Source organism: Scyliorhinus torazame, chromosome 12 (genome assembly GCF_047496885.1).
Source record: "Scyliorhinus torazame isolate Kashiwa2021f chromosome 12, sScyTor2.1, whole genome shotgun sequence".
In the NCBI taxonomy this organism is placed as follows: Eukaryota; Metazoa; Chordata; class Chondrichthyes; order Carcharhiniformes; family Scyliorhinidae; genus Scyliorhinus; species Scyliorhinus torazame.
In genome coordinates this window covers 143,150,088-143,164,686 of record NC_092718.1, presented here as the reverse complement: position 1 = coordinate 143,164,686, position 14,599 = coordinate 143,150,088, and the positions used below count along the sequence as shown (strand labels likewise).

The following is a 14,599-nucleotide window of genomic DNA, read 5'->3' as shown; positions in this document are numbered from 1 at the left end:
ATATTCTTCCCAAACTACATCTCTTACCATTAAAGATTGACTAGCTCCCGTATCTCTTAAAATTGTGACTTCTTTACCTGCTCCTCCTGATACACATGAGTAAACTTTACCCACACAAGTAAATTCTTTAAAGACATCTGGGCACCTTCTTAACCATTACTTCTTGAACAGGCTGAACGATCGTTTGCACCTCCTTCGCTTCCCTTGGGCTTTCCTTTCCCACTCTAACAAATCCCACTTTTTTTTCCTGTTTTACCACATCAGCCTTCCCAGTGCTTTACTTCTGTGACTTTACATGGCCTAGTTTATTACAGTGAAAACATTTGAAACTTATCATTTCTTTTCCACCCTCCTGGATTTCCTTTTTAATCTGAGGTACACTCTCTTTATTGTCTCCCATCAGATCACCTTTACCTTTACCACTTGAGTATTTCTCATGTCCCCAGTTTCTATTCCTCACTGGCCGAAACTGATGTCGGAAACCAATCTTTGATTTATGAACTAATTCATAATCATCTGCCATTTCCGCTGCTAATCTCGCAGTTTTAACCCTCTGTTCTTCCACATGAGTTCTCACAACATCAGGAATTGAATTTTTAGACTCCTCCAAAAGTATAATTTCTCGGAGAGCTTCATACATTTGGTCTATTTTCAAAGCCCTTATCCACCTATCAAAATTACTCTGTTTGAGCCTTTCAAACTCCATGTATGTTTGATCAAATTCTTTCCTTAAATGTCTAAACCTTTGTCTGTAAGCTGCAGGCACTAGCTCATATGCACTTAAGATGGATTTCTTCACCTCCTCATACGTTCCAGATACCTCCTCCGGTAGTGATGCAAACACTTCACTAGCCACACCTACCAGCTTTGTTTGAGTCATTAATACCCACATGTCCTGTGGCCATTGCATTTGTTTAGCTACCTTCTCAAATGAAATGAAAAAGGCTTCTACCTCCTTCTCGTCAAACCTTGGCAATGCTTGGACATATTTAAATAGATCCCCACCACATCTTCGACTATGACGCTCTGTCTCATTATCCTCATCCATCTCCTCCAACTGTACGTGTCCCTTTATGTCTGCCAATTTTAACAGATTTTCATGTTTCAGAGCCATTTTCCGAAGTTCAAACTCTCTCTCTTTTTCCCTTTCCTCACTATCTCTTTCTTTGTTTCTTTCTTCTCTCTCCTTTTCTTTTTCCCCTCTATCTCTTTTTCTTTCATTGCATATTCAAGCCGCTTTAACTCTTTTCCATGTTCAAATTGCTTAATCTATAACTGGAGCTTAGCCATATCTAATGAGTCAGAATGTATCACAGGCAAACTTAAATGCGCAGATACCATGTTAAGTACCTCATCTTTTCGTATTTTGCTAGGCAGTGTTAACTGCAATGCTTTTGCCAAACCTAACAGTCTGTCTTTAGTCTCGGTCCGTAAGGTATCACACGTGTTATCATGTCCAACCCCAAAAACTTCTGAGCCTCCGAAAGATCCATTGTCCACACCACTCACCCCACTTAAACTAAAATACCACACCGGAAAAGCAATAATCCTTCACTGTCTTTAAGTTCACAAAAGCTATTCTAATAGATAGACTTTTATCCCCCTCGAACCCCCAATTGTTATGGGCGAGGTGTTTTCAGAACCCCAAAATGTATCATGGAGTTCAACCAACCTCTCCCTTGCATGGATTGTTGCTTTTCCAGCGCACAGCTTGTTCCCAGGTGTGATATTACAATTATGGCCACGTGGTTTTTAACACAAAACAATGTTTATTCCATGAACTCAAATTAACCTATTAAATAAACATTGGATCTCTTAACACCCCTTACTGCAAAGATAACCCCGAACATAATACAACACTAAATAATCCCTCAATATGTTCCTTCAAACATCCAAAAGGCTTCAAACCTTCAAAACAGTAACACACAAGGTCACAGTTAATATATATTTTCTGTTTTATGGCAGAGGTATATCAGCTTGGTAGACTTCAGCTCCAGCACCTTGCTTTTTCTTCCTGCAGCTCTCTGGAAACACACAGACACACACAAGCCGCTTTTTCAAACTGGCTTTCTCCCTTCAAGCAACTCACACCAAACAAAACTTCTCAAGCTGCTGTCTCAAACTGGCTTTCTCCTTTTAAACTGCTCTCAGCAAAACAGCCAGGCACTTTTAAACTGCTCTCAGCAAAACAGCCAGGCACTTTTAAACTGCTCTCAGCAAAACAGCCAGGCACTTTTTTTTTTTTAATAAATATTTTATTGAAAATTTTTGGTCAACCAACACAGTACATTGTGCATCCTTTACACAATATTATAACAGCACAAATAACAATGACCTATTTTATATAAGCAAAAAACAAAAAATGAATAAATATTAAATAACAAAAATGAAAACTAGCCCTAATTGGCAACTGCCTTGTCACAAGTTACACCCCCCCCAAATCCTGGGCTGCTGCTGCTGCCTTCTTTTTCCCCTTCCATCTATCTATCCGCAAGGTATTCGACGAACGGTTGCCACCGCCTGGTGAACCCTTGAGCCGACCCCCTTAGGACGAACTTAATCCGCTCTAGCTTTATAAACCCCGCCATGTCATTTATCCAGGTCTCCACCCCCGGGGGCTTGGCTTCCTTCCACATTAGCAATATCCTGCGCCGGGCTACTAGGGACGCAAAGGCCAAAACATCGGCCTCTCTCGCCTCCTGCACTCCCGGCTCTTGTGCTACCCCAAATATAGCCAACCCCCAGCTTGGTTCGACCCGGACCCCCACTACTTTTGAAAGCACCTTTGTCACCCCCATCCAAAACCCCCGTAGTGCCGGGCATGACCAAAACATATGGGTATGATTCGCTGGGCTTCTCGAGCACCTCGCACACCTATCCTCCACCCCAAAAAATTTACTGAGCCGCGCTCCAGTCATATGCGCCCTGTGTAATACCTTAAACTGAATCAGGCTTAGCCTGGCACACGAGGACGACGAGTTTACCCTACTTAGGGCATCCGCCCACAGCCCCTCCTCGATCTCCTCCCCCAGCTCTTCTTCCCATTTCCCTTTTAGTTCATCTACCATAGTCTCCCCTTCGTCCCTCATTTCCCTATATATATCTGACACCTTACCATCCCCCACCCATGTCTTTGAGATCACTCTGTCCTGCACCTCTTGTGTCGGGAGCTGCGGAAAATCCCTCACCTGTTGCCTCGCAAAAGCCCTCAGTTGCATATACCTGAATGCATTCCCTTGGGGCAACCCATATTTCTCGGTCAGCTCCCAGACTCGCGAACTTCCCATCCACAAATAGATCTTTTAGTTGCGTTATTCCTGCTCTTTGCCACATTCCATATCCCCCATCCATTCCCCCCGGGGCAAACCTATGGTTGTTTCTTATCGGGGACCTCCCCAAAGCTCCAGTCTTTCCCCTATGCCGTCTCCACTGTCCCCAAATCTTCAGTGTAGCTACCACCACCGGGCTTGTGGTGTAGTTCCTCGGTGAGAACGGCAATGGGGCTGTCACCATAGCCTGCAGGCTAGTCCCCCTACAGGACGCCCTCTCTAATCTCTTCCACGCCGCTCCCTCCTCCTCTCCCATCCACTTACTCACCATTGAAATATTAGCGGCCCAATAGTACTCACTTAGGCTCGGTAGTGCCAGCCCCCCCCCTATCCCTGCTACGCTGTAAGAATCCCTTCCTCACTCTCGGGGTCTTCCCGGCCCAAACAAAACCCATGATGCTCTTTTCAATCCTTTTAAAAAAAGCCTTCGTGATCACCACCGGGAGGCACTGAAACACAAAGAGGAATCTCGGGAGGACCACCATCTTAACCGCCTGCACCCTCCCTGCCATTGACAGGGCTACCATATCCCATCTCTTGAAATCTTCCTCCATCTGTTCCACGAACCGCGTTAAATTTAACCTGTGCAGTGTGCCCCAATTCTTAGCTATCTGGATCCCCAGGTAACGAAAGTCTCTTGTTACCTTCCTCAACGGTAGGTCCTCTATTTCTCTACTCTGCTCCCCAGGATGCACCACAAACAGCTCACTCTTCCCCATGTTCAATTTATACCCTGAAAAATCCCCAAACTCCCCAAGTATCCGCATTATTTCTGGCATCCCCTCCGCCGGATCCGCCACATATAGTAGCAAATCGTCCGCATACAAAGATACCCGGTGTTCTTCTCCTCCCCTAAGTACTCCCCTCCACTTCTTGGAACCCCTCAGCGCTATCGCCAGGGGCTCAATCGCCAGTGCAAACAGTAATGGGGACAGAGGGAATCCCTGCCTTGTCCCTCTATGGAGCCGAAAATATGCCGATCCCCGTCCATTCGTGACCACACTCGCCACTGGGGCCCTATACAATAGCTGCACCCATCTAACATACCCCTCTCCAAAACCAAATCTCCTCAACACCTCCCACAAATAATCCCATTCCACTCTATCAAATGCTTTCTCGGCATCCATCGCCACTACTATCTCTGTTTCACCCTCTGGTGGGGCCATCATCATTACCCCTAACAGCCTCCGTATATTCGTGTTCAGCTGTCTCCCCTTCACAAACCCAGTTTGGTCCTCGTGAACCACCCCCGGGACACATTCCTCTATTCTCATTGCCATTACCTTGGCCAGGACCTTGGCATCCACATTTAGGAGGGAAATTGGTCTGTAGGACCCGCATTGTAGCGGGTCCTTTTCCTTCTTTAAGAGAAGCGATATCGTTGCTTCAGACATAGTCGGGGGCAGTTGTCCCCTTTCCTTTGCCTCATTAAAGGTCCTCGTCAGTACCAGGGCGAGCAAGTCCAAATATTTTCTATAAAATTCGACTGGGAATCCGTCCGGTCCCGGGGCCTTTCCCGTCTGCATGCTCCTAATTCCTTTCACCACTTCTTCTACCTCGATCTGTGCTCCCAGTCCCACCCTTTCCTGCTCTTTCACCTTGGGAATTTCCAGCCGATCCAAAAAGTCCATCATTCTCTCCCTCCCATCCGGGGGATGAGCTTCATATAATTTTTTATAAAATGTCTTGAACACTTCATTCACTCTCTCCGCTCCCCGCTCCATCTCTCCTTCCTCGTCCCTCACTCCCCCTATTTCCCTCGCTGCTCCCCTTTTCCTCAATTGGTGTGCCAGCAACCTGCTCGCCTTCTCCCCATATTCATACTGTACACCCTGTGCCTTCCTCCATTGTGCCGCTGCAGTGCCTGTAGTCAGCAAGTCAAATTCCACATGCAGCCTTTGCCTTTCCCTGTACAATCCCTCCTCCGGTGCTTCCGCATATTGTCTGTCCACCCTCAAAAGTTCTTGCAGCAACCGCTCCCGTTCCTTACTCTCCTGCTTCCCTTTATGTGCCCTTATTGATATCAGCTCCCCTCTAACCACCGCCTTCAACGCCTCCCAGACCACTCCCACCTGGACCTCCCCATTGTCATTGAGTTCCAAGGACTTTTCAATACATCCCCTCACCCTTAGACACACCCCCTCATCCGCCATTAGTCCCATGTCCATTCTCCAGGGTGGGCGCCCTCCTGTTTCCTCCCCTATCTCCAAGTCCACCCAATGTGGGGCGTGATCCGAAATGGCTATAGCCGTATACTCCGTTCCCCTCACCTTCGGGATCAATGCCCTACCCAGCACGAAAAAGTCTATGCGCGAATAGACTTTATGGACATAGGAGAAAAACGAGAACTCCTTACTCCTAGGTCTACTGAATCTCCACGGGTCCACACCTCCCATCTGCTCCATAAAATCCTTAAGCACCTTGGCTGCTGCCGGCCTCCTTCCAGTCCTGGACTTCGACCTATCCAGCCCTGGTTCCAACACCGTGTTAAAGTCTCCCCCCATTATCAGCTTTCCCGTCTCCAGGTCCGGAATGCGTCCTAGCATCCGCCTCATAAAATTGGCATCATCCCAGTTCGGGGCATACACGTTTACCAAAACCACCGTCTCTCCCTGTAGTTTGCCACTCACCATCACGTATCTGCCCCCGTTATCCGCCACTATAGTCTTTGCCTCGAACATAACCCGCTTCCCCACTAATATAGCCACCCCCCTGTTTTTCGCATCTAGCCCCGAATGGAACACCTGCCCCACCCACCCTTTGCGCAGCCTAACCTGGTCTATCAGTTTCAGGTGCGTTTCCTGTAACATAACCACATCTGCTTTAAGTTTCTTAAGGTGTGCGAGTACCCGTGCCCTCTTTATCGGCCCGTTGAGCCCTCTCACGTTCCACGTGATCAGCCGAGTTGGGGGGCTTCCCACCCCCCCCCCCCCCTTGCCGATTAGCCATCATCTTTTTCCAGCTTCTCACCCAGATCCCACGCAGCTGTATCTCCCCCAGGCGGTGCCCCCCCGCCCATCCTCTCCCGTACCCGCTCCCCCCTTTCCCCAGCAGCAGCAACCCAGTAATTCCCCCCTCCCACCCCCCCGCTAGACCCCCCGCTAGCGTAATTACTCCCCCCATGTTGCTCCCAGAAGTCAGCAAACTCTGGCTGACCTCGGCTTCCCCCCGTGACCACGGCTCGCACCGTGCGACGCCCCCTCCTTCCTGCTTCTCTATTCCCGCCATAATTATCATAGCGCGGGAGCCAAGCCCGCGCTTCTCCCTTGGCCCCGCCCCCCATGGCCAACGCCCCATCTCCTCTCCCTCCCCACCTCCCCCCATCACCCCCTGTGGGAGAGAGAAAAGTTACCACACCGCAGGATTAGAACATAAAACCCCTCTTCGCCCCCCCCATTCGCCCCACCACTTTGTCCAAACGTTCTTTTTAATAATCCACTCATTCCAGTTTTTCTTCTACAATAAAAATCCACGCTTCATCCGCCGTCTCAAAGTAGTGGTGCCTCCCTTGATATGTGACCCACAGTCTTGCCGGTTGCATCATTCCAAATTTTATCTTCCTTTTATGAAGCACCGCCTTGGCCCGATTAAAGCTCGCCCTCCTTCTCGCCACCTCCGCACTCCAGTCTTGATAAACGCGGATCACCGCGTTCTCCCATTTACTGCTCCGAGTTTTCTTCGCCCATCTAAGGACCATTTCTCTATCCTTAAAACGGAGGAATCTCACCACTATGGCTCTGGGAGTTTCTCCTGCTCTCGGTCCTCGCGCCATAACTCGGTATGCTCCCTCCACCTCCAACGGACCCGCCGGGGCCTCCGCTCCCATTAACGAGTGCAGCATCGTGCTCACATATGCCCCGACGTCCGCACCCTCCACACCTTCAGGAAGACCAAGAATCCTCAGGTTGTTCCTCCTTGCGTTGTTTTCCAGTGCCTCCAACCTCTCCACACATCGTTTCTGATGTGCCTCCTGTATCTCCGTCTTCACCACCAGGCCCTGTATATCGTCCTCATTCTCGGCTGCCTTCGCCTTCACGACCCGAAGCTCCCGCTCCTGGGTCTTTTGTTCCTCCTTTAGCCCTTCAATCGCCTGTAGTATCGGGGCCAACAGCTCTTTCTTCATTTCCTTTTTTATCTCTTCCACGCAGCATTTCAAGAACTCTTGTTGTTCAGGGCCCCATGTGAAACTGCCACCTTCCGACGCCATCTTGGTTTTTGCTTGCCTTCCTTGCCGCTGTTCCAAAGGATCCGCTGCAATCCGGCCACTTTCCTCTCCTTTTTCCATCCGTGTCCAGGGGGAATTCCCTTCTGGTTTACCGCACGGTGTTTTTAGCCGTTAAAATTGCCGTTGGGGCTCCTATCAAGAGCCCAAAAGTCCGTTTCACCGGGAGCTGCCGAAACGTGCGACTCAGTTGGTCATCGCCGCACCCGGAAGTCAACAGCCAGGCACTTTTAAACTGCTCTCAGCAAAACAGCCAGGCACTTTTCAGCTGCTCTCAGCAAAACTGAAACCAAAAGCAGAAGTGAGCTCCCCCCCCCCCCCCCCCGTGACATCACTTCAGTAATATGATCAACTCTATTCCTTAAAGGTACATTGCTTTAACATCCATTTCTTAAAGGTACTCTCACATGACAGTAGATTTGAACCACTTACCTTCTGAGTTCTCTCTGACCCTGTCCCAGGTGAATCATAGAATCCCTACAGAGCAGGAGGCGGCAATTTGGCACATCGAGTCTGCACCGAAAGGGTTCCCTTACAAAGCCCCATACCCACCTTATCCCCGTAACCCTGTCTAACCTTTCGACACTTAGGGGCAATTTAGTATGGCCAATCCACCTAACCTGCACATCTCTGTGGTGATATGCCTGTGAATAGTATTGCACATAGTTAGCAATGCGACCTCCAACCAGCTGGTGGCGTAAGACACCAGTTACGTGACGCGAGACACTTTCCAGTTGGTAGTAACATAGGGTAGTTCCAGGAGAGTTCACGGAACTCAAATAGTAACGTAGTCTGTAAAGTATTCCGTTTGTTATCTTTCCACGTATTAATCAATAAATCATCATTCTAGTTAAGTCACGAGATGTTGTGTGTGCATCATTGCAACGGCAAGGTCACAGAACACAACAATCTCCTGCTGCCTCACAGTTCCAGGGGCCCAGGTTCAATTCCATTTGTGTGGAGTTTGCGCTTTCTCCCCATGTCTGCATGGGTTTCCCTCCGGGTGCTCCGGTTTTCTCCCACAGTCCAAAGACTCCTACAGGTTAGGTGGATTGGCCATGCTAAATTGCCCCTTAGTGTCCAAAAGATTAGGTGGGGTTACAGGGTTACGGGGACAGGATGGCGGCATGGGCTTAAGTAGAGTTTTCTTTGCAAGGGCAGGTGCAGACTCGATGGGCCGAATGGCCTCCTGCCTGTAGGGATTCAATGATCTCTGGTCTGCAGGAGGAAACCCACACAGATCCGAAGAACATGTAAACTCCACACAGACAGTCACCCAAGGCTGGAATCGAACCCAGGTCCCTGGGGCCGTGAGACAGCAGTGCTAACCACTGTGTCGTTGTGCCGCCCATCCCTGGTTACAGTGCCTGAATTATATCAGAAGCCCAGTTACATATTTCAATGAAACTTCCGCCTGCCTGAAGCGAACGTTTCACACCCCACCTGAAACCTTGGAATTAAATTACTGACCAGTGTGAGAGTGATTAAATTGGCCCCAAGATGTCTACTTTCTCGGTGTACGATAAGCAGGCTGGAAACTGGTGTGAATGACACTGGGTTGACTTTAACAATAATGTGTTGTTTTCCGTAACAACCAGAAAAATTGACAACTTTGCTCTTGCACATCTAATCCAAAAATGATGCTGATTTTGAGTGTTGGAAGGACCTACCTTTCTGCTGAAAGAGGCAAAGGGATCCAATCGTTCTTCATACTGAGAGGAGTAACGCAGCTCAGTGTCATCACTGCTCACACCCTGTGGAGTCAATCATCAACATGAGTTAACAAGGCATGTTCTGACCTGTATTCTTCCAGCTTTATTATTAATGATCCAGGTAGGATGTCGGGGTTTGCCCATTGCATAGTATTTAATTGACTGTGAAGCATTTTAGGATGTGCTGTGTAAAGGCAAGATCTTTCTTACATCATCAATTATCAATCATTTGCGATCTTTAACTACTTTGAGCTCCAGTCTGCATTCACTGGCTGCCATCTACCATAAGACCAGATGATGTAGGAGCAGAAATAGGTAACTCAGCCATCGAGTCTGCCCTGCCATTCAATGAGATCATGATTGATCTGATCTGATAATCCCCAACTCCACTTTCCCACTGTGGTAACCTGAGGCCAGAAAGAATGTAGTTGAATGTGTTGTTTGAAAAAAAAAGGAACTTCTTTACATCAATAATTAACAAAGTTTAGCAATAAAAACAGCAATAAAAATGAAAACAGGAGCAGTAGGAAAATAGGTCTTGTCCAAAGCCCGCACATGCTCAGAACCCTCAACAGACGCCAGTAAAACAATTACATAGGAAAAAGAACACTCTATACCCCAAATCACACTTGTTAACACTTCACCCCCCATCTTTAAATTTCAATTTTCCATCACGCAGAAATACAATAAAATAATGTCTTAACTATATGAAAGCCTGTCAGGAGCTTTGTGATTGCTTTGCAATCTACACAATACCACTGGCGAATCTTGTAACAGTTGCTCTGGAATCATCGGTGAAGAGATAGATTGGGAATCTGAACATAGACTTCCCACTCCACTCCCCCCAGCAGAGTCAACTGGCAAACCTGGAAACACAGGAACCACTTCCTGGTGAACACCCACAGCAACATTACCTTCTGCCATGTTATCTGTAATGGTTGCTGCCTCTGATATTTTCCACAACTCAGTCATAACATAAATGAATATGGTCTTGGTGTCTGCGAACAACTCTTCTGTGTTGTAGTCTCACCACCCAAGATAATGGACCAGTTTAGTTTAAAATTATTGCCGGTAACCACCTCTGGTTACTACAGAAGTTCCTGATGTAAACCTGATCTTTAATAATAGTAATAATCTTTATTAGTGTCACAGGTAGGCTTACATTACCACTGCAATGAAGTTACTGTGATAAGATCATCCGGTTTGAACGGTTTCTCTTTGCCACTGAAGTCCTAACCATTTGAACTGGATGAAACGGCGCAGTATGCACACACATTCTTTTGCAAGGATTCTTGAAATAATTCATTTATAAACATAATGCCGTTATCTGACACAAGCAAATCTGGTAGACCACAAGTTGAAAATATTTGATGTAGCTTCTCGATTGTCACAGAAGCTTTCAACAATTTTGAATGTGCATCTATGACAACCATAAACATGTGGTTCAAAAAGGTTCTGCAATGTCCGCATGCAGTCTGGACCGTGGCCTATCCGGCCACTCCCAAAGATGAAATGGTGCTGGTGGAGTCATCTTCTGGTTCATTTGACATGCCAAACAGGATTTCACCCTGGATTTTCCAAGTCCAGATCCATATTAGACCACCAAATATATGGCCTGGATAGGCTTTTCATTCTAGAAGCACCTGGATGAGCCTCATGAATTTCCTCCATGACTTGTGAATGACTAAGACATGAAATGGCCTCTCTTGGCCACCACAGTTTGCATCCATCCTGCACACTTAACTCTTCCTTTCGCATAAGGTTTCAACTCATCATCTTCTACAGTAGTTGACGACCCTTGCATCAGAAATATTTTAATTTGCGACAGAATAGGATCTCTGTCCGTCTACTGCTTAATTGGCTTCACATTTACTGGAGAATGTGCTAGTATCTCGAGTAAGAAAATGATCTTCGGTAGACACTATACCGCGGATGGCAAATCTGGTAAAGGTAGACGACGTAACCCGTTCACGTTAGCATTGTCCTTCCCTGTACTGTACACGATGCTGTACTGATACGTTGACAGTGTCAGCGCCCAGCGCTGTATTCTTGCTGGGCCATGGGAGGAATACATTTCGATTCACTGAAAAGACTCATCAACGGCATGTGGTGAATGAACCAGCACAGCGGTACTGATGGAATCTTTTCACCGCACAAACAATAGCGAGACCCTCTATGACCAACTGTGAACATTCCTTTTCAGTCTTTGTCAGTGTCCTAGATGCAAAACCGATGGGTTTTTCGAACCCCTCCTGCAGTACATGTGAAAGTACCGCCACCCCCCCCCCCCCCCCACACACACATTGTAGGGCGTGGCATCGCACGACCGGATAGGTTTCCTGTCCGGATCAAAATGGACCGACCAGCAGATTAGCCGATTGCAGCAGCGCTTTCACATCTTTGAAAGCCTTCTCCTACGCAGACTCATTAGGGTTTTGCAGATGTCGGTACAGTGAAGCCAACACTGCTCACAGGTCTGGTGAGAACTTTCTGCAATAGTTTACCAAGCCAAATACTGACCTGAGCTCTGACACAGGCTCCAGGACTTCCTTAATTGCTCACCCTTTCCCTTCCACAGGAGATAAGCAGTGATCCTGTGGCCTAGATACTTTACGTTTGGTGCCTGAAAAATGCACTTGCTCCATTTCAGATGCAATCCCGCTTCTGCAAACTTTTAAAACTCGATCCAGTTTGCTAAAGTGACCGTCCTCAGTCTTCCCTGTAATTAAGATGTCATCCAAGTAGACTGTCACCTGAGGAATGCCTTGTAATAGTTTGTCCATCAACCTTTGAAAGATCACCAGACTGGAGGAAAAGTCCGACAGATTGTACTGAACCACCCTTTATGAGTGTTGATGGTCACGTACTGCTTTAAATCTTCCTCCGGCAAGAGTTGTTGATATGGCTGGCTAATTTCCAATTTTGAAATCATCTTGCTTCCCACAAGAGTTGCAAACAAATCTTCCACCCTAGGTAATGGATAAGCATCTAATCTGGAAATCTGGTCAATGGTGAGCTCGTAGCCACCACATATGTGCACCATCCGTACCATCATTTTTAAGAACAGGAATGATTGGAGGTGCCCAACGAGAAAACTGAATAGGCTCAATGGCTCCAAGCTTTTACATGTATTCCACCTCTTCCTCCACTTTCCTTCTCATGGCATAGGCCACTGTCCTGGGCTTGGAAAAGCGAGGAATAGCCTGAGGATCAATGTCCAATTCACAGTGGTACCACGCAATGGAGCCAGTTCATCCTTGAACATGTCTGAATATATCTTGACAACATCCTCAGTCACCTTTGTGTGTAATCACACCCCACTTCATTGTAATTTTGCTGAGCCAGTTACGCCCTTTCCCTTTGACTACATGGAGACGTGACCTTGCTTCATGACTGTTATATGCAATATGGACTTCCAATGCCCTAAGCAAAGATATGGGCTCATGGGTGTACGTCCTCATTTTGATTGCTGCCAGAGTAAGGGCTGGTGCTTAATTAGAGTCTCACATGAACATAGAACATACAGTGCAGAAGGAGGCCATTCGGCCCATCGAATGGCCTCCTTCCACCCTATCCCGGTAACCCAATAATCCCTCCTAAACTTTTTTGGTCACTAAGGGCAATTTATCATGGCCAATCCACCTAACCTGCCCGTCTTTGGACTGTGGGAGGAAACCGGAGCACCCGGAGGAAACCCACGCAGACACGGGGAGAACCAGGGACCCTGGCGCTGTGAAGCCACAGTGCTCATCACTTGTGCTACCGTGCTGCCCTGTAGACAGCACCTGAACTTGTAGGTCTCTTCACTAATTACGGCCGCAGAGGCGCCGGTGTCCACTTCCATCTTGATTTGCTTCCCATCCACCACCACTGTAGTATAAATAAGCTCTGCTCATGTCTCATTAATATTATACTTGTACATATGTTCCTCTGAGCTTCGTATGTGATGCTTAGCTGCTTGAGGCATCCTTGAATTTAGATTTTCTTGCTCAGCCTTTCACACACCTGCATTTCTTCACTAAGTGCTCCTTTTTGTTGCATCAGTGACAAACAATGCTCACAGACCTGGACCGAAGCCCTCACACCGAAAACACTTCATTGCTTTAACTTTTTTTCTGGAAGCTTCTTTCTGTCCTTGGTGCAGCTGGACACCACCATTAGCCTACTGAATCTGTCTAGCACCGATAGCAGTCATTTCCAAAAGGTGAGAAATTTCCAGAGCTTTCTTAAAAGTCAATGTCCCCAATCCAAAGATGTGCAGGCTAGGTGGATTGGCCACACTAAATTGTATATTTCTGATCTAAGCTGCATCCAGTTGCAGCCAGTGTTAGACCAGTGTAACGACACGACACAGTCTGCAAAACTTGGTGTAAGACCCGTTTTACCAGAGCTCCTGTTTTCATAGTTACTACTGTTTTGCTGAGTTACTGTTATTGTTAAACTTTGTTGTTTATTTACATTAAAAAGTAGTTTATTTAGGGGCAGCACAGTGGCACAGTGGTTAGCATTACTGCCTACGGCACTGAGGACCCGGATTCGAATCCCAGCCCTGGGTCATTGTCCGTGTGGAGTTTGCACATTCTCCCAGTGTCTGCGTGGGTTTCACCCCCACAACCCAAAGATGTGCAGGATAGGTGGATTGGTGGAAAAATTAATTGGCACTTTAAATTTTTTTTAAAAGGAAAAACAGAAAAAAAATTTAAACTCTGACTGCCCTAAACAAAGACATGGTGCTGCTGATTTGAATTCCGTTGAATAAACCATTCAGCTACTCGCTGACTGCAACCTTGTGTAGCCCCGCTGAACATTGAAACACTTTGTTTTCTTTTCTTGCCATTTTCTCCTTGTTGCCAAAAAGATGTGGCAATTTGAGACCACAAAGTCTAATGTGCTGCTTAAAATAAACAACTTTTATTTTCTTTTTTAAAATTTTAGAATACCCAATTATTTTTTCCAATTAAGGGGCAAATTAGCGTGGCCAATCCACCTATCCTGCACATCTTCGGGTTGTGGGGGTGAAACCCACGCAGATGCGAGGCTCTCAACGCAATTGCCAGCGGCTCAATGGTCAGCGCAAACAGCAGTGGGGAGAGGGGGCATCCCTGCCTCGTCCCAGTGTTCTCGCAGTGAGCCAGAGAAGACAGAGCCAGGAGTGAGACACAGCTAAGAGTGAGTTTGGGAATTTGAAGCTAGGTGGGAATTCGAAGCTAGGTGGGGAGGAGGTGCTTTTTATCCCTGGTAAGTAACTGGCAAATAGTTTTTCTTTATTCTTTTTCTTTTCATTGGTATATTTATTTATTTTTTCTTCATTTTTTGTTTTTCGGAACTGTAATTGT

General features: G+C 47.0%; 1 protein-coding gene across 1 annotated transcript in view; it reads right to left on the bottom strand.

Annotated features, from left to right (window-relative positions):
- LOC140386629 (protein CASP-like) overlaps positions 1-14,599 on the bottom strand; it is a 1,158,102-nt gene that overhangs the window by 140,033 nt on the left and 1,003,470 nt on the right. The window contains exon 19 of the mRNA XM_072469118.1: positions 9,222-9,305. Coding sequence (XP_072325219.1) covers positions 9,222-9,305 — 84 coding nt within the window. The remainder of the gene's footprint in view (positions 1-9,221; positions 9,306-14,599) is intronic.